Raw genomic sequence first — 20,783 nt, forward strand, 5'->3', positions numbered from 1 at the left:
TTGTCTGTTTGTGTGTGTGTGTGTGCAATGACATAGTATATGATTTTGTCTGTTTCTGAACTTTATCGAAATGGACTCACTTTCTTGTATTCTTCTGTGACTTGCTTCTTTTGCTGTTATGTTTTTGCAGTGCATCGTGTTGATGCATGTAGCTATGGTCTTTTTCCGGTGTTGTATAAAATTCCATTGGATGTGAGGCTCCTGGGTGGCTCAGTCAGTTAAGCGTCTGCCTTCAGCTCAGGATCGAGCCCCATGTCGGGCTCCCTGCCCAGCGGGGAGCCTGCTTCTCCCTCTCCCTCTGCCTGCCGCTTTGCTTACTTGTGCTCTCTCTCTCTCTCTGTCTCTGTCAAGTAAATAAATAAAATCTTTAAAAAAAATTCCATTGGATGCCTATAACACGATTTATTCATCCAGTCTACTGCTTATGAGCATTACACATATCTCCTGGTCTATATATGCAAGATTATCTCTAGAGTTTCTTTCTAACGGTAAAACTGTTGTGACATAGGACACACACAAGTCCAACTTAACTAGGTAATACTCAGTCCTTTTCCAGAGCAATTGTACCAGTTTCACAGATCAGGTTGCCCTGGAAACAGATTTGAATATTCCTGTGTAGGAATTTTATTGGGGGTGGTCTTGGGAACACCTATAAGAGGAGAGGAGAGCAGTTTCTAGATCTACCATCTTATTTTGTGCTCTAATTTTTGGTCTACTTCTGTTTCTTTTCTATCTTTTCTTGACTTCTATTTTTTTCTCAACTAGTTTGAATATATGCAATTTCTATATTCTCTTACTGATCGCCCTGGACATTTCAGCTTGCTTATTCAATAATCTCAAAAAGTAGACAAATATGTATACAGCTCTTCCTAGAAAATTTACTGTGTATTGTTTCTGCTTGAGAGTTGTTCGGTTTCTTGAATCTGTGGATGGTTCTTCTGTCATTTCCAGAAAATTTCCAGCAAATTTCAAATATTAATTCTACCCTATTTTCTCCCTCTTCTCCTTCTGTAATTATTACAAATGTTAGTTCTCCTTTCCTTCAGTGGCAATTAACCTTTCTCTCATGCATCCCGTCTTTGTTTTTCTACACTATACTTTGGAGAATTTTTTCCAATTCACTAATTCTCTCTCAGCTATGTCTAAACAGCCATTAGACTCAACCACTGTTTTCTCATTTCAAGTTTTCATTTTTGGAAGTTTGTTTTTAGGGGCGCCTGGGTGGCTCAGTCGTTAAGCATCTGCTTTCACCTCAGGTCATGATCCAGGGTCCTGGGATCGAGCCCCGCATCAGGCTCCCTGCTCCGCGGGAGGCCTGCTTCTCCCTCTCCCACTCCCCCTGCTTGTGTTCCCTCTCTCGCTGTGTCTCTCTCTGTCAAATATATAAACAAAATCTTTAAAAAAAAAGAAGTTTGTTTTTAAAATATATTTTTCAGGGCGCCTGGGTGGCTCAGTTGGTTAAGCATCTGGCTCTTGATCTCAGCTCAGGTCTCGATCTCAGGATCATGAGTTCAAGCCTCGAATTAGGTGTGGAGCCCACTTGAAAAATATATATCTATATATGTATATTCATTTGTTCTCTGCTCATATTTTATAAGATTTATTGAAATATAATTTCCTAGCACAAAATTCATCCTTTTTAAATGTGCAACTCAGGGGACTTTAGGATCTTCAGAGAGTTGTTCAAACATGAACATGTTCATCACCCCAAAGAACCTTGTACGCATAAGCAGTCACTCTCCTTTTTCTCCAGCCCCCAGTCCCTGGCAACCACTAATCTACTTTCTGTCACTATGGATTTGCTTATTCTGGATATTATGTGTAAATGGAATCATGTCACCTGTGGCCTCTTGTGTCTGCTATCTTAAACAGCATCCTGTTTTTAAGGTTCCTCCATGTTGTAGCTTATATCCCTACTTCATTCCTTTTAATGGCTAAATAATCTTCCACGATATGGATAAACCACATTTTGTTTACCTATCAGTTGATTGACATCTGGGTCCCTTCCACTTCGGGGCCATTATGAATAATGCTAGGAACATTCAGGTACAACATTTTGTGCAGACGCGTTTTCATTTCTCTTGGGTATGTCCTTAGGAGTGGAATTGTTGGCTCATATGGTAACTGTCTTACTTTTTTGAGGAATTGTCAAACTGCTCTCAAAGTGACTGCATCATTTTTAAATTTCCACCAGCAGTGTATAAAAGCCCTAATTTCTTCACATCTTTGCCAACACTTGTTGTCCTTTTTTTTATTATACCATCCTAGTGGATATGGAGACGTTCCCTGTTCATATTTAAGCTTTCCTCTATGTATCTAACACAACTACTTTATATTCTGTGCTTGATAATACTAACATCTTGAACAGGTTAGTTTTCTTCCAATCCCCAGGGTGCTCCAGAGAGTTGTGATTCTTTTCCACCCTCCCAACTTCACTTTTATACTGTGGGAATAGTCCTTTGGGGCCTTTGCTTTGACCAGGCCCCAGAGCTCAGTGTGATGATTAATTTTATGTGCCAACTTGATTAGGCCACAGTGTCAGATATTTGGTCAAACACATCTGGGTGTTACTCTAAAGGTATTTTTCAGATGAGATTAACATTTTAAACCAGTAGATTGTGAATAAAGAAGATTATTCTCCATTACGTGGATGGGCCTCACCCAATCAGTGAAAGATTTTAAGAGAAAACAGACCAAGGTCCCCTAAGAAAGAGGGAGTTTTTCCAGCAGACTGCCTTCAGATACAAGCTACATCATGGGCTCTTCCCCGGGTCTCCAGCCTGCTGCCTACCCTGCATATTTTGAATTTGCCAGCCTTCATAACATGTGAGCCAATTCTTAAAAAAGAAAAAAGATTGATTTATTTATTTTAGAGAGAGAGCACAAGCAGGGGGAGGGGCAGAGGGAGAGGGAGAAGCAGGCTCCTTGCTGAGCACAGAGTCAGACACTGGGGCTCGATCTCAGGACCCTGGGATCATGACCTGAGCCAAAACCGAGAGTCAGACGCTTAACCAACTGAGCCCCCCAGGCGCCCCTTAAACATCATTTCTAGAGGAGGTATTCATCATTGAGGTTTTAAAGACACTAACTCAGGTGTCTAAGAAATAGAATTTATTTCTTATTGATAACTTATTCTCTATTTCCAGGCCCATTCTCTACGATGGCAGAAAAGTGAATCTTGATTGATTCTAAGTATCCTGAAGACATTTAGATTTGAATGCAGATGTTTTTCTTCCCCTTATTTCCTAGATGTCCAGCATAGTCTCTAGTTGCAGGTGGCATCTGCAATAATTTCAAGGTAAGGAGGAAAGGTATGTAATTGCTCATGTACGCGTGGAAACTGGAGACAACTGTTACTTTGATGTAGTTGATCTGTTTGCTGCTCAGCTCTTCTCAGTGGTCCCAGCAGCACGTTCTGAGGTGGACACCTTCCTACCTCGTCTCTAGCCAGCCTGGCCCATGCTGCGGTACGGTTCCATTTGCCCTTCTTAGGAACAAAGTTCTATATTCCTGCTCACAACTCTCTGTGGCAGCAGGAAACTTGGATTTTCTCTGTCCCATTCTGCCAAAACCCAAAACCACTATACCACCATCCGAAGAGGGCAGATATTTAAAACATAATACTAAATTTGGGCAAAACTAAAAACAATACTAAAATTTGGTGAAAATGAAAGTACAAGGGGGCACATTTTCTTCTCTCCACCTCCCCTTCCCACTTCACATACCATATACCATATATATATCTCATGTTCTTACTTCTCTTAACATCCCACAGTTTGCATGACATAAAACAACTGATGTCTCCTTATCAAGAAAAAGATGCATGTTTTTGCCACATGTGTGCCCCCCATTGCCTTACACAGGGCTGGCAGAAACAATATCATTACAAAAAATCATAAACTAGGGGTGATAACTTGAAGTGTAACCTCCTGAAGTAGACCTGTATACTTCCAACTAGGAGCCTGTGTAGACCTCCTTCAAGATGGTAGACATGCCCTTGAATAAGAATTGAATTTTAGAAAGGAAAAATTCAACATCTACCTCTAATTCTTACACTTGGTTTCCTTAAATGCCTTACACTGTCTGCACTGGACAAAGCCTTTGCCTCCTTCTTTCTAGGTTCCCTGGTCGTCTGCTCTCTGTCTCTTCCACTGCCGCACCATCATCTGTGCCTTTGTTCTAAGAAATCTGTCCATCGCCCTTGCTTATCACTTGGTTATATTTAATATATATGTTTTTTTCACAATGAACTCACACTGAGAAACAGCTTTCCTAGGACTCTTCTTCTCATGCTTACAAGTAATCACCACTCAGACCCGCTGACATTTCCAGTGGAACTCAGAAGTTATAGGATAAGAATGGTTTTTTAAAATTGATAACATCTATTAGGTGCTTATTATAGAACAGGACCTAAGAAGCACTTTGTATAAAATGATAAGGGGGCAAAGGGAAAAGCTAACTGAAAAAAAGCTAATTGAAAAAAAGGGGGCCTAGAGCTTGGAAAGAACATCTGTCCTTTCTGTAACTCTTTCTTCTCGTGTTCTGAGGGACATGAAACTGTGCCTGGAATTGCCTCTCTTGCTGTCAGTGCTGATGGATGGAGTGAGTGAAGGCAGGAGCGGCGCCTGGATGGCTCAGTTGGTTAAGTGTCTGCCTTTGGCTCAGGTCATGATCCTGGGGTCCTGGGATTGAGTCCCTCAGCGGGGAGTCTGCCTCTCCCTCTGCCTGCCCCTCCCCCTGCTCATGCTCTCTCTCTCTCTCTCTCTCAAATAAATAAAAAAGTAATCTTAAAAAAAAAAAGAGTGAAGGCAGGAAAGGGGAAAATCAAACAGTCAAGCTGAGATAACAAATGCTGTCGCCTGGTTTCTGGAAGCCAACCAGAGACCTTTTCTACATACTGCCCTTCTCAAAAGATCTACTTAAAATACTTACATTGTAGCATCGCCGGTGCCTGAGCCGCCCGCTCCTCCTCGCCTGTCCCTTCCCAGCCAGAGCCCGGGGACCAGAGCAAGACGGGGGACCATGTTCCGACACAAGCTGACAGCCCTCGACTACCACAACCCAGCTGGCTTCAACTGCAAAGATGAAACAGAATTTAGTTTGGCTTGAAGACCAGAAAATCAGACACTACAAGATTGAAGACAGAGGTAATTTAAGAAACATCCACAGCAGTGACTGGCCCAAGTTCTTTGAAAGTATCTCAAAGATGTTAACTGTCCTTTCAAGATTCAAGATCGAAAAAAAAAAAAAAAGATTCAAGATTGACAAGAAGCAATTGACTGGCTTCTTGGTTTAGCTGTTAGACTTGAATATGGAGATAATGTTGAAAAATACAAGGACTTGGTACCTGATAATACAAAAAATGCTGACAATGCTGCTAAAAATGCAGAGCTATTGATCAACTTGGATGTAAATAATCCTGATGTTAAGGCTGGTGTAATGGCTCTGGCTAACCTTCTTCAGATTCAGCATCATGATGATTACCTGGTAATGCTTAAGGCAATTCGCATTTTGGTCCAGGAGCGCCTGACCCAGGATGCAGTTGCTAAAGCAAATCAAACGAAAGAGGGCTTGCCTGATGCTTTAGACAAACATATTCTTGGTTTTGACACAGGAGATGCAGTTCTTAATGAAGCTGCTCAAATTCTGCGATTGCTGCATATAGAAGAGCTCAGAGAGCTACAGACAAAAATTAATGAAGCCATAGTAGCTGTTCAGGCAATTATTGCTGATCCAAAGACACAGCACAGACTGGGGAGAGTTGGAAGATGAACATTTTAGGATTTCAGCTTCTCACCTACTTAGTACAATTGGGAACCATGTACGCTCTGGCATGTGTTTGGAAATCAAATGTCACATTTTCAAGGGAAGAATCCTAGAAAATTGACTATATTCTCAAGATTTACCATCATTGCTTTTTCTTTAATAAAGTTCAGGAAGGTGGAAAAAAAATACTTACATTGTAAAGACTGTCAATTGTCCTAACTTTGGCTCAAAGCAGTACCACATAACAGGAATGCAAAGAAAATACAACATTATACGTATCAGTCAGACCAGAGTTCTGGTTATTTCTAGCCAAGAGAGTTGCAAGATTCATCGACCACCAAACTTGAAAAGCCCAAAGGTAAATGTGGAATTAAAAAAAAAAAGTTTGGCAAAATTTATGAAATAAAATAAATTCCAATTGTATAAAACATATGTATGGGAGAAAAACTAGAAGGAAATATGGCAATGTAAATGACTGTTGTCTCTAGGTGTTATTTACAGGTGATTTTGTCACCTTATGTATTTTGGTTTTTAGAAATGGTGACACAGTGTAATGTAATGAGCAGAACTGGAGCCTGGCAGACCTGGGCCTACCACTATGCCCGCTGGGGAAGAGACTTAACTTCTCTGAGCCTGACTTTTCTCACATGAAAAATGGGAATAATAATGACAAGGTTGATACCTGGATTCAATGACATGAAGTGTTGGCTATAGAGAATAAGTAGAAATTATTTTAAGAACAGTATTGCATTTGGGTGGTTGCTCCCCCTTGCTTTCATTTTTTTATTTTAATTATTATTTGAAACATTGCTTCTTCATTGTTTCTATAGCATTCATTATCCTTCTTATGAAAGGGGTATATTCAGCAGTTTTTCTTGGCACATGTAAATTACCTGTAAATTCTCTGGGGCTATTAGAAATTACCTTAATTTTATGTTCACTCTTGAAAAATCGTTTAGAAGCATGTGAAATTCTGGATCTGACTTTAACCAGAACTTGAAGATATCATTCTATTATCTTTGGGCTTCTATTAGAACTGTTGACTTGCTGCGAATCAAACTGCTGTTTTGCAGGTAATCCATCTGTTCTCTCTGGTTGTTTTTGAGATGATTAATTTTGCAGTTTTGGTTTTTTTTTTTACTTTTTTTTTATTTTAATTATTTTTTTTTGAGAGAGAGACAGAGAGAGCAAGAGAGCGCATGTGAGTGGGGAAGGGAGGGCGAGAGGGAGAGGGAGAGAGAGAGAATCTTAAGCAGGCTCCACTTCCAGCATGGAACCCAAGGTAGGGTTCGATCTAACGACCCTGAGATCATGACCTGAGCCAAAATCAAGATTTAGATACTTAATGGACTGAGCCACCCAAGCGCCCCTGCAGTTTTTTTTTTTTAAACAGTGTGTGTGTGAAAAAAACAAAAACAAAACAGTGTGTGTGTGTGTGTACATCTGCGCATACATGTTAAATGAAACATATACACCGAATTGCACAAATCTATAGGAACAGTTCAACCACCATTCAAAGCAAGAAATAGAGTATTACTGATACATTAGCCTCCTATATATATTCCTCTGCCCCAGGAGTAACCACTAACTTGACTTTCATGGTAACCATTTCCTGGTTTTTGACACTTTCAAATTAACATCCAACAATAGGTAACAACAGCCAATCCAAGCTTTGAAACATGTTAAATGAAACATATACACCGAATTGCACAAATCTATAGGAACAGTTCAACCACCATTCAAAGCAAGAAATAGAGTACGGCTGGAGAGCTATAAGAAGGATTTGTCACTGTATGTCCTTATACCTTTTGGAATTTAATGTCATTTGCATTTATGACCCTTTGAAAAAAGATAAAAATACTGGCAAAAATAAAAGGGGCATCAAGGGTCAAGCACATGGAGAACAGCAAAAAAAAAAAAAATTTAAGTACTACATGTAAATTAAAATATCATAAGTAGTTTACCTAGGAAAAGAAACTGGATAAAATATCAAAACAGGCTCTTGGAGGCATCAAACAGCTCATAGGATATTGAGGAATCAGTGGGTCAAAATCTAGCAAAAGCAAAGAACCCCAGTAAGTAAGCTCGGCATTCAACACCACTTTTCTGTCCTCGGAATATTTGCCAAACTTGAAGAAAAAACTGTGATACAGAGTAGTATTTCAGCAGCCTCATGGGGCTTTAGAAAGGCGAAAGTCAATTCTCTCCACCCCAACAAAGCAATTCTCAAAAACTCACCCCCTTCTCTAAGTTGGAACCCTGGCGGGCTGCTCCCCTCAGGCACAGGCCCTGGCCCGGGTGTGCAGCACAATTCCCAGCCATCTGATTTGGTCAGAAAACTTCATGGCTTGAACTTAAATTCAGGAGCTCCAAGACTAGCTGTGCCCCCAGGCACCTGTCAGAAGCAAATGAAAATCCCCCTGGAGGAAAATCCCACCCTTCCAGGCCTTTGCTCTAGATCGTACAGAGAGGTGGCAAGTGGCAAAGCTGTAATTTTAAATCAAGTTCTTTTAACCCTAGAGCCTACGTTGCTAAACTTCACTAAACCGCCATGGGAAAAATTAAGTAGTATATGGGAAAACAGGTCACCTACTCCAAAATTAGGAACGGTTTGGATTTCCTAGCAAAACTTGCAAGAGTGATCAGCCAGCACTGCAGACTCATCTCCAAGGACAAGTGCACTCTTTTTCATGGAAAGGGTCTAGTCCATTTTTACACAGCTTTAATTTTTGGAGAGCAAGAGGAAATCTGCTGCTAATTTCTACCCACTGATCCTTACCTGGTCTTCTAGGGTCACACGTTTCAATCTGTCTCCACTGACAGCCCTTTGGACGTTTAAAAATGGTTTTGAGATCACCCCCAACCCCACTTTTCCTTCTCCAGGCCAAGCAGCCTTTTGTCTTTCAGTGAAAATGCAAATGAATCCTTTTTGGCTCCTTCAGCATTCTGACAGTCATGGATGTGAATGTTTCACTTGATCTTTGTCCTTTGTAAGATGGTATCTGGGACTCAACCTACTACTCCAGGCATGGTGTAAAAAGCACAGGGTCAAGCAAGACTATTGCCCACCATGCCACAGATTTAAAAACAACTGCGATGGTAGAAAAAAACCTGCATTTCTGCAGTACACAAAACCACAATTACTTTCTTTAAGCATCTAAGTGAGAGCTAAGATGTCTACATAGTTTTCAAGATGTGTCACAACTCCTCAGGCTCTAGCCAAATTGGTCTTTGGTTCTTCAAATAAGCCACAAGCCTTCTCTTCTCAAGCTGTTCGTTTGTTCTACCAAAAAAGCTCTCTGCCTCCCCCAACCACCTTGACTCCCTTTCCTCGGCTGCACATCTTTAGGGAAGCCCAATTAGGCTCCTCTGTTTTAGGCTCCCACCACCCTTAACAGTAGCGTAAATAATTATATTTATAATTACTCATTTAATGACTCTTCTAAATAATAAACTCCATAAAGGCAGGGACTAATATTATAGCTTTTTTCCCCCCAAACACATTCCACTCCCACAAGGGTGCTGGCATTGGCTTACTTTCCCTGCAGCCTCTTAGCAGTCTGAGAGAAGCCTTGAGGGTCTCTCATCTCCCACAACCCCGTACTTACATAGACCTAATACTCACCTCCTGCCTTACCAAAGCACTTAGCCATTTGGGTCTACTGAGGCCCTAGGTGATCGGACTCATTCAACATACTGTCTGTATCTCCCTAGCTCTGTGTCAACTGCAGACTCTACCATTTAACCAGGGACCCCTCCTGGAAGCCATGACTTCTTAGGATTCGAGGCAGTAAAGAGGTCAGCTGGCTTGCCCAAATTTAAGCAATTTCAGTTGGCCCAACATTTGCCATAAGGTGCCTGAGGTGACTCAAAGACATAGATTTATAAGCTGGAAAAGCAATTATCAGAACATTTCAATGTCCCCAGAATCCATGCCCCCTTGCCCCACAACTACCCATATTCTGTTATAAACAGAAAAGGAGATGAAGTTGATTTCAGATGTACTTCTGGCAGTTTTTTTTGTTTTTTTTTCTGACAGCCTTGTTCTGACTCTGCACAAGTCCACATCATTGTAAGCCCCTATGGGATCTCTAAGCATCAATTCCTGTTTCACGGAACTTATGTAACTGGGAGAGAACTAAGTTTATCACTAGTAAGTCATAAAAATACAGTATTTGGAGGAAAATATTTGAGCTCAAAATATTCAATTTGTAAAAGTGTGTAAACATAGAACCTTCCCACCTCTGGAGGAAAATGTCAAATCGTGGTTCAGTTACAAGGACAAAAGGGGAAAAAACAGATTCGAAAGCTCCTTGTCCTAGTTTGTTTGCAATTGTTTGAATATTATCCTTCAAAATGGTCACTGTGTATTCTCCACAATGCTCTTCGACAGCCCTGGTCAGTATACTCCAACACAATCTTCACTCAAGGCAGTAAAAACGGCTATACATCAGATGGCCGAGGCTGACCCTGTAGGCAGACATTGACCTATTAACTACAAGTCATTGGGAACACATTCTCATAAAGCCAAGAAGCCACAATTGTTCATTCTTTTCTCCATAGAAAATGCCTCATTAAAATACAGATACTAGGTCTCTGGTATTCTAATACGCCAATTGAACAATTCTATTGAAAAAGGAAATGGAGATCTGAGAGAATCTGCTCTCGGTAAACCTGTGCTGCCTCTCCCTTCTTGTCTACATACGTGAAAGGCTGTGTTTTTAACAACTATGATTTGTCTTTTGTGCAAGAGCAATCAACTCAAGTCTATAATTTCTAGAACCTTCCTCCCCTCTTTGAGCAATCCTGGAGAATGGAAGAGTTGCTAGAATTTGCTCAGATTTTTCCTAAGCACGTTAATGATCTCACCTGCTTTGTCAGAGGTTGCATGACAAACACCACGAGGGCCCCAGCAGGCAACAGGAATGGGCGAAATGGATGGAACAGGTCACGCCAGAGGCAAAAAAAAAACCCTACTAAGCCCGGACTGAAGGGGCCATCATTATTTAGCTCCTGCCAAACTGTCGCCACACAGGAGGAAGCCAATGTTGCAGAGCTTCCAATTTTTCAAGAGAAGCTGTAATTCAAAACATATTCAAGTGTGAAATCTCCTTCAAGTGTTGATAATGATCTCACGTTGGGCCAAAGCATTTCAGTGGGCAGGATTTAGTACACACGGATCATTTTAATCGCTCACTCCAAGCTCAGAAGTCCATGTAGGTGTCTGTTTAAAAGACGGGGGGCCTAAAAAGTCAAAAGTGGGGCTTCAATTCTCTGAAAATGTTTATTTTTATCTCTTTCCAATCTACAATAGTATCGTCCTTGTCCTAGAGCACAAAAGTAAAAGCAGGTGATTACAAAACCTACAAAGGAAGAAGAGAATGCCACCATTCCCAAGGAGTGAGTTTCATACATTCACTGTTCCTGCTGTAAACGCAATGCTGCAACACATGAAAAAGTGCTCAACATCGCTCAGCATCAGGCAAATCCAAATCAAAACCTCTATGAGATACCACCTCACACCAGTCAGAATGGCTAGAATTAACAAGTCAGTAAACGACAGATCTTGGCGAGAATGCAGAGAAAGAGGAACCCTCCTATACTGTTGGTGAGAATGCAAGCTGGTGCAGCCACTCTGGAAAACAGTATGGAGGTTCCTCAAACAGTTGAAAATAGAGCTTCCCTATGACCCAGCAATTGCACTACTGGGTATTTACCCCAAAGATACAAATGTAGTGATCCAAAGCGGTACGTGCACCCCAATGTTTATAGCAGCAATGTCCACAATAGCCAAACTAAGGAAAGAGCCAGGATGTCATCAACAGATGAATGGATAAAGAAGATGTGGCATACACACACAGACACAAAGGAATATTATGTAGCCATCAAAAAAAAAACGAAATCTTGCCATTTGCAACGACGTGGATGGAACTAGAGGCTATTATGCTGAGTGAAATAAGTCAATCAGAGAAAGACATGTATCATATGACCTCACTGATATGAGGAATTCTTAATCTCAGGAAACAAACTGAGGGTTGCTGGAGTGGGGGTGGTGGGAGGGATGGGGTGTCTAGGTGATAGACATTGGGGAGGGTATGTGCTATGGTGAGCGCTGTGAATTGTGTTAAGACTGTTGAATCACAGACCTGTACCTCTGAAACTAATAATACATTATATGTTAAAAAAAAAAAAAAGATAGTAGGAAGGGAAAAGTGAAGGTGGGAAATCGGAGGGGGAGATGAACCATGAGAGACTGTGGACTCTGAGAAACAAACTGAGGGCTCTAGAGGGGAGGGGGGTAGGGGAATGGGTTAGCCTGGTGATGGGTATTAAGGAGGGCACATATTGAATGGAACACTGGGTGTTATACACAAACAAGGAATCATGGAACACTACATCAAAAATAAAATTAATTTAAAAAAAAAACGCAATGCTGCAACAAGCTTAGATGTTTTTATTCTTACCTACCCCCTTTGCACAATAGCACCAAATGTATATTCCTCCTTGGATATGTAACTTCTCTCCATCTTTCACACTTTGAAAAATCTTTTTTTTAAGATTTTACTTATTTAGGGGCGCCTGGATGGCTCAGTCATTAAGCGTCTGCCTTCAGCTCAAGTCATAATCCCAGGGTCCTGGGATTGAGCCCCGCATCGGGTTCCCTGCTCCGCAGGAAGCCTGCTTCTCCCTCTCCCACTCCCCCTGCTTGTGTTCCCTCTCTCGCTGTGTCTGTCACATAAATAAATAAAATATTTAAAAATAAAGATTTTATTTATTTGACAGAGAGAGAGAACAGGCTTCCTGCCGAAGAGGGAGCCCGATGCGGGGCTCAATCCCAGGACCCTCGAATTGTGACCTGAGTCGAAGGCAGACGCTTAACGACTGAGCCACCCAGGCGCCCCTGAGCTAACTCTTCAAGCCCTGTCCCTCATCCTCCTATCGCAGCTGAGACACAGATGGCAAGTGATCCCAATGTGCAAAATTGTTCAAATGCCATTTGTCACAACTTCCTGTTCCTTTTGAGCACTTTTTCCTTTGTGGAATTCCAGGCTAAGGAATCTTGATTACTTTTTCTCAGCATTTTTGAATTGTTTTGTTGGTGACTGGGATCCACTCACACCCAAGCCACTGTTTACTATCATTATTTCTTAGTATTTTACAACATTCACACAAAGCTAGAAAATCATTCCCTAATTTCTGGGCTTTACATACTTAGAGACAAGTCATATTCCATTAGCAACAAACAATCAAACTTTTAAGTGCCTGATGCTCATGGCATGACAAAGGTGTGGATGCTCTCAATATCCTATGGAAGGAGTGCTACACCCAGGCCGGAAGAATTTCCCAACACGCAACCATAATATTCTACTTGGCACTCAAGTGCAAACCAGATTGGGCAAACAGCCTTTCAAGTCACTTATGTTAGCATTCAGAGACACCTGAATATATGGCTAGAATCCAGTGTCTGGTTAAAAATACCTAGCTTCCCGGGGCACCTGGGTGGCTCAGTCATTAAGCATCTGCCTTCGGCTCAGGTCATGATCCCAGGGTCCTGGGATCAAGCCCCACATCGGGCTCCCTGCTCAGCGGGAAGCCTGCTTCTCCCTCTGCCACAACCCCTGCCTATGTTCCCTCTCTTGCTGTGTCTTTCTCTGTCAAATAAATAAAAAAAATCTTAAAAAAAAAAAATGCCTAGCTTCCCTAGTTCTCGGAAACCATTTTAGAAGCATGAAGATCATCTGATGTGTCTTCTATCATGGCAGTTCCGCTTATATGCCTTTGTTTAGTTCAGGACAGAGTAGTTAACAAGATATTATAGAAGGAAACCGAGGCCAGGCATCTCTTACGTTTATTGGAGAATTCTTAGTTGGGAGAGGAAAGATAACAAACAATTCATAAAGGATAAAAGAACAATTAATTGCAAATGATTACAAAGGTAATTTCTGAAATGTTTATTTTGAGCCACTGCAAAAACAAAAGTATAGTGCAACGTGATGTTCATATTTTGGTAAATGAACATATCAAAGGACAGAAAAGCCAAAAAAGTTACTGTTATACAAGATCTTAATGTTGTAATTCTGCACAAATAAACAGCTACAATTACTCAAAGCTGCTTCTGCTATATATATATTAAACAAGAATGTGAATTACTTTAAACACTGCACAATTAACCAAAGTTAGCAAATCCAGCAATATTAAAACCTGATATTAAATAGTATTCAAACATTACAACAAAAACAAAACAATGGACTTCCAGAACCACAATTCTACCCATGTGAAAGGAATGTACATGGATGGTTAAAAAATAATAATAATAATAATAATAAATAAATAAAGTGACAAGAGTGACCAACACTGCATCTTCAGAGCAGGAATACAGTGAGTAAATGCATGTGGGGTCTTCTGCTAAAAATGAAAAAATAAATGCATTTCACTTTAGTATAATCATAGAATTCCCACTGAAGCTCTAATTGTCTTGTTGCTGGTGACAGGTGGGCAGGGTTTTAAATGGAAAACTATTTTCCCTATACCCTGAGTGTGGTTGCATTAATATATATTTTTTAAACTGTGGAAAGTTTCCTTTGAGAAATATAAAATTTAAAGCAACATACTGATGGGAAATTGATAGTTAACTGTGAAAGAATACTATTAGCTAAATAATTAACTAAGAAGACATCTTGAGTCTGGACTCCGATGATGAGTCAGGGTTAAGTTTTGCATTTAGGAAATGTGCACTGATGTCAAAGCCATGTGGATCAGTGATCTTTCACTTTATACTTGGTACATTTAATAAGTAATTAAATTCTCCTACCAGCAACATAAAACCCTTATTTAAGCAAAATGGAAGTATTATGAATTGAATTAATTCACATCAAATATCTGAAAGGGTAAGTGGAACATTTTTCAAAGTATAAAGATGTTATCACACGTATTCACTGAGTGAAAAGGTTTTATATTACTCTATTAAATTCTATCAACCAGCCCAATAGATATTTTAATTTTCTTCTGTGATTTATAAATGAATCATTCATTTTGTATAAATCAGGAAATACTTTCAAAATCAACATTAATAATCTCCAAAATATAAATGTAAGTTAAACTTGGCTTGGGAAAAGAAGAATATGAAAGAATCGCTACATTTCAGTCGAAAATAATGTTCTAAAATAAAACCCATCTCAGACACCTCATTCACTTTCTTTCCCAAGATCCTTCAAGGGTTCTGAAATTGATAAACAGAGAATTCAACTCAATGCACATCACAACTTTAACAGTTCTGAATAAGACATGGTAATTTCGTAAGGGCTGAAATGCACAGAATGGCAAGATTACAATGTTATAATATAAACATGTCAAGGAGACTTATAATAAAAGGAGACGGGGGTGGGGGGCGGTCCTCTCAACAAACACGGCTGTTCCGGAGACCGAGCAACCAAACAGACATAAGATGTCTTTGGAATAATCACAAAGTGCCTTTAAAGAAAGTAAGTTTAGGTTGTACTTGATTAAAAGATACTTCTCTCCATATAAGGAGCTTTACTCACGCTTCTTTTCACATCTGCCAATACTTAATATTTTTCTCTATGCCCCTGAATGGATACAGGAGTGGAGTTCCATTAGGATTCTTACCACACATGCCAAAGCCCAAAGACTGGTCTGTCATTACGTAGTGGCTACATAAAGGAACTCTGAGTCCAGCACAGCTCCAGGTAAATGCAGAGAAAACATGGATAGGAGGAAAATCTTCCTTCAAAATGATTACCATAAGAGATAGAAACATAAACATTTTCAAGCACAGAAAGTGTTACAAAATGAATATATTTTCATTTTAGTTTAAAAGAAATTCAGAACTCAATTTGCTGTTAATCAAACCCGTACATATATCGAAGTGACTAAACACAACTTGATAGTTATATACTTGTGAAAATCCAATCTAAACTTAATAATCAGTTAATCCATGTTCTAATCAACAACCCTGTTCCTAGCGTGTATAAACCCAGTCCAGTGCTGCTGCATCTCAAGTTCTGAGAAGCTAAAGATGGAAACCATTCTGGCTATATAGATTTCCTGCATTTCTCCACCTTAAAAAATACTTGAAGAAACTTTAGGAAAAATTTATTTTTAAGGCTTGCTCTATTTCTTTATTTTAAATTGAGAAAAACCAAAGTTTACACTGTAACCTCAAAATATTTAAGTAGCTTTTGGCATTTTTCTTATAAAGCAATTTTTACTCTCTCATAAAATACATTTCTCTACCATAATGATTAATTCAAATTAATATTAAGTGCCTTATATTCCTTGCCCCTTGGTGGGTGCTATGTCTTCTACACTTTGTGCAGCTTCCAGAACAGTCAGTGCTCAGGAAAAAAGAAAATGTAATGGAGCAAAACCAAAGCCCCCAACAAAAAGTGATTTACTCTAGATTTACGCTAATGGAAGAACGAAAAATTCACATGTGCATTCCCTCACGGACAAAACCAAGACACAATCTTGGTCCTCTAGTTCAAGTCAACTTGCAGTTTCTAAAGACAAAGTAAAGTAGTAGAAAACATAGAGCCAGAAAACTCATGTCAGACAACTTTACAAAATAGAGCAGATACCATTTTATTGGGGGGAAGGGAGGAGGGGCTGGGAATCCCCTCTTTTTCTAGAAAAAGCTTATCCTTGCTAAGCAGAGAGTTTTGTGTATGTGTGTGTTTGGTTTTTTTTTTTTTTTTCAAAAATCCGACGATGAAAATCATTACTGGGCTTCTCTAAATGCATTTCCATATTAGCATTAATTTCTAAAATTTTAACATGTTTTGTACCTTTATTTTCATTTATAGGATAAGTTGGGGACCCAAAATAGTCAAAAAGAGAAATAAAAATTCTTACTGCACAATCTTTATAGACATTTTATTTTAAAGCACCTTTTAAGTGTCAACAGTGGGTTTCTCACCAAGAAAACAGTAAAATAAAAAAGGGCACAAACCCACTAGGCAAGGTTAAAGTACTCCCTTACTTACACACACACACACACACACACACACTCATTTTCATGCCAGATGGATTGGCAACATTAGCAAATAATGTCATTTCATGAAAGGCTGAGGAAATTATCATTTATGGTATTTACAGAAACCTAAAATACGAATATGTTTCTAAGAAATTAAATAGTTTGGGAGATTCAAGAAGCTACCGATAGCTTGAGCTATGAAAATAAAATTGACTTTGAAAAATAAGACAGAAATTCTATGGGGGGTGGGGTGGGGAGCCCATTAACCTCAAAGCTCTTTTGTCAGGTTAGTTCTCAACAGAATAGCGTTTGTTTGCAAAGGAGCAGAACTGTAAGGCTGTATCCCTGGAACCTATCCTCAGCCACCTCAGTGTGGTCCGTAGCAGCACTATTTGGATGCAAAAAGAATCTGTCAGTCAATGTCCCTGAAAACCTCATGGTCAGACCTTCCTTCAAATCAACGTTCTTAGGGTCTTAACACACTACACACGTGTATAGAAGAATGATGAAGATAATATTTGACAGAGATTACAAAAGTATCAAATATATACAACGTGGGATGACTGCGCTGGAAAAGCTCGATTTACTTCCCTCCCAGTTCATTTATCAGTGTTAATATTCAAAGTTTACCCTCTGCCTCTTTATCTGTTTCTTCCTCTCCCCAGACGGTAAAACGTACTGGCTGCATGTTTGTACTACGCGTTTTCCAAGAGCCAGTCGAACAGGGACTTGCAGCTCTCCGGGGCGGCCGGCTTCTCCCGCACTTCGTAGTACCGCAGCACAGCCCGCAGGACGTCCCCCACCTTCCGTCCCTTTCCTTGTAACCGTCGGGAGAGCTAGTGAGAAGGCAAGGCATATCCCAGGTTAACCAGAAACAATTTCCTAACAACAAAGTTTCCAGTCTTATTTTTAGTATCAGAGAACTCTTAAGATTCTTGCTGTCTGCAGTAAAGTATTATTTCCCAGTTGTATAACGAGGTCCTCTCCCCTAAATTACTTACCCCTCTACGCAAATTAAACATTTTTCCTTCCTGCCCCTGACAAATACATCTCCTCCAGAGAATGACACTTTGGGATTCTTGGAGACAGAACTGCACAAACCTCACCCATCTGAGAGTCTGTATGGGAGTATAGTCTCCATTTCTATATGAAATTCTTGACCTAAATACATCTGTCACACCTTCAATTAGGAACATAAAATAATAAAGACAATGTCAATCTTGACAGAAGGATGTGGATTTTTCCTTCTACAATATGCAGTGTGGCTTTTTTCTGGAATACACACTCTGGCCTCAACTGGAAACACGGCTTTCTAAGTTAAGAAATGTTAACGTTTTGGGGCGCCTGGGTGGCTCAGTCATTAAGCGTCTGCCTTCGGCTCAGGTCATGATCCCAGGGTCCTGGGATCGAGCCCCACATCGGGCTCCCTGCTCCGCGGGAAGCCTGCTTCTCCCTCTCCCACTCCCCCTGCTTGTGTTCCCTCTCTCACTGTGTCTCTCTCTGTCAAATAAACAAAAAACCAAAAAAAAAAAAAAAAAAAGAAATGTTAATGTTTCAACAACAAAAAAAACACCAAAAAAGTAAATATTGTGATTATTTCACAATATATACAAATATCGAATCATGTTGTATACCTGAAACTAATATAATGTGATATTTCAAAAACTCAATTAAAAAAGTAAATAAATACAGGTTTAAATAAACTCCACTGTCACCAGAATCAGAACATGTCTTCACTCATTTTTTTTCTATTTAGTTCTATAAAAACTACTTTAATTTTATAATATAAATATACTTAGCCTTGTTAAATATAGCCTTATAGAGAGAGAATTCACAGACCATACAATTCATCCATTTAAAGTGTACTTAAGTCAATGGTTTTTAGTACAGTCACCAGGTTGAATGCAACCATCACCACAATCAGTGTTAGAACATGTTTACCACACCCAAAGAAAAGCTCTACCCATTAGTAAACACTCCCCATTTCTCCCAAACCCCGCAACTCTAGGCAATCACTAATCTACTTCAGTCTCCAGATTTGCCCATTTTGGTCATTTCATATAAATGTAATCATAAAACATATGGTCTCTGGTGACGTTTCTTTCACCCAACGTGACTTCAAGTTTCCTCCATGGTGTAGCATGTACATACTTCCTTCCTTTTTATTGACAGAGAGTACTCCACTGCAAAGATAAACCACATTTTATTTATCCATTCTAGGATGTTTCCACTTCTGGCCTATTATGAATAATGCTGCCGTGGACATATATTTTCATTCCTCTTAGGTATATACCTAGGAGTGGAATTGCTAGGTTATATGATAATGCTAGGTTTAACTTTTTGAGGAATTTCCAGAATGTTTTCCTACGTTACTTGGGGATGAGCACCAAGCACCATTATGCTCATGCTCAGCTCTGCCTAAGCTCTTCCTTAGCCCTCACAGTTTATTCAAGACTAAATGACTTGAAAATGTCTGCCTCCCTCCAGTGAGTTCTAACACCTTTCCTACCTACTCCTTCTCCTTGACAAGTCATTTCTTGAGGATCACCTTGTCTTATTTTCTCCTTCTGCCCCAAAACCGAAACCTAAACTAGAAAAATCCAAAAAGTCCAAGAAAAACAAAATACAAAAAAAAGTTATTTTTACTGAATATCTTTTTCACATACTTCTTTCAACAATATCTTTGTAAATTCTGAACCAGGAATCAAGAGTAACTGGACTGTTCCTTTTTTGTTACAGATCAATTTACACTGGTTATTCATTGAACTATTTTACACCCTATAATAATATTAAATCAAAATTCTGATAACGAAGATTCTGGGACAAAAACCTTAAGACTATAAAATAAAAATCTTGACTAACAAGGTGCTTGGCACACAGTTAAGTTCTCAATAAAAACATCCTATTAGTGCATTGAATCTGAATGTTCTATTATTAGAACCCTACAAAATACTCAAAGTAGTCCATGGTCCCTTATAAGATGTTTAAGCCTTCACTGGCTTTTGAGTATGCTAGTTTCTCCCACTAATAAGACTGGATTAACAGAGTAGTAGGAGACATACTAATTACCAGGCATAATTAAGAATCAATTTAAAACAAAGAATAACTCATATGACCATGTTTATTAACGGCATCTAACTTTGAGTACTTAGGATGTGCCAGGCACTAGATCAAGCATATTTCTTATGGTATTATGTTTAATCCTCACAAACCTCTGTAAGGTAACCTCTCTACTCATTTTCATGGTGCCGATAAGGAAACTGACTAGTGAGCCTACCCACGGTTAGACTAGAGTGGCAGAGCTGACATGTGGACCCACTATGAGACTCTACCACATAAGCACTTACCCATTTTGCTATCAAGGGGCATCTTACTAGATCAACTATGTGACACAGAACATCGTATGTGGTTAAATATGTCCTTACAACCACCCTGTAAGGCAGGTACTTACTTGTATGAATTCCTTCTTTGCAGAGTCATGAAGATAAAGTTCTGCCACTTCGGCCTCAGAAGCAACAAGCCACTGAAGAATAATCCTTAGCTGGGGGTCTACTGTGCACGGCTCCATGTCGATATTTGTAATGAGCAGAATCTGTCTGTCTTGCCCCAAACCTAATATTTACATTTAAACAGTATAAAGAAAAATTCATCAATTCAACTCTCAATACTCTGGTTTCTAAGGATAGAGAAATATTCTTCATTTCTTAAGATTCCAATGAATGCTGGGGAAAAAATCTGTCTTTTCTTATCCCCACCTTAACATCAACCAAAACATTTATTTGAAAGGGCACAATAATTCCACAACAAAGGAATAACTCTGATCATCTGCTGAGAGCACAAATACAAAACTCTATTTTGAGGCACTGAATATCAAGTACTGTAGATGACATAATTTGTATCAAAGTAAGATCCACAGGTAAAGAAAGAGAAAACAAAACTATAAAGCTATGATTACAGTCTAAATATAAATCTCAAATAAATAAATATACTAAATGGACTCAAGAAAGCTTCTCGAACTAAGAGA

General features: G+C 39.5%; 1 protein-coding gene and 1 pseudogene across 4 annotated transcripts in view; one reads left to right on the forward strand and one right to left on the reverse strand.

The window, feature by feature from the left end:
• The first annotated feature begins 5,022 nt into the window (after positions 1-5,022).
• LOC114212270 (tRNA-splicing ligase complex subunit RTRAF pseudogene) lies at positions 5,023-5,772 on the forward strand (annotated as a pseudogene).
• Positions 5,773-13,694: 7,922 nt separating this feature from the next.
• The window catches only part of AKAP11 (A-kinase anchoring protein 11), a 58,830-nt gene continuing 51,741 nt past the window's right edge, over positions 13,695-20,783 (reverse strand). For 3 of the 4 annotated variants that reach the window (XM_028103809.2, XM_028103802.2, XM_088021851.1), the window contains 2 exons: positions 20,211-20,371; positions 13,695-17,595 (listed from right to left, as the gene is read on the reverse strand). In XM_028103809.2, the coding sequence (XP_027959610.1) occupies positions 17,455-17,595; positions 20,211-20,371 (302 nt within the window). In that variant the 3' untranslated portion in view covers positions 13,695-17,454. The remainder of the gene's footprint in view (positions 17,596-20,210; positions 20,372-20,783) is intronic. The other variant, XR_003609388.2, reaches the window with a different exon arrangement.

This window comes from Eumetopias jubatus, unplaced genomic scaffold, assembly GCF_037043125.1.
Source record: "Eumetopias jubatus isolate StellerSeaLion01/CBP00866 unplaced genomic scaffold, mEumJub1_p1.0 scaffold_3, whole genome shotgun sequence".
Classification (NCBI taxonomy): domain Eukaryota; kingdom Metazoa; phylum Chordata; class Mammalia; order Carnivora; family Otariidae; genus Eumetopias; species Eumetopias jubatus.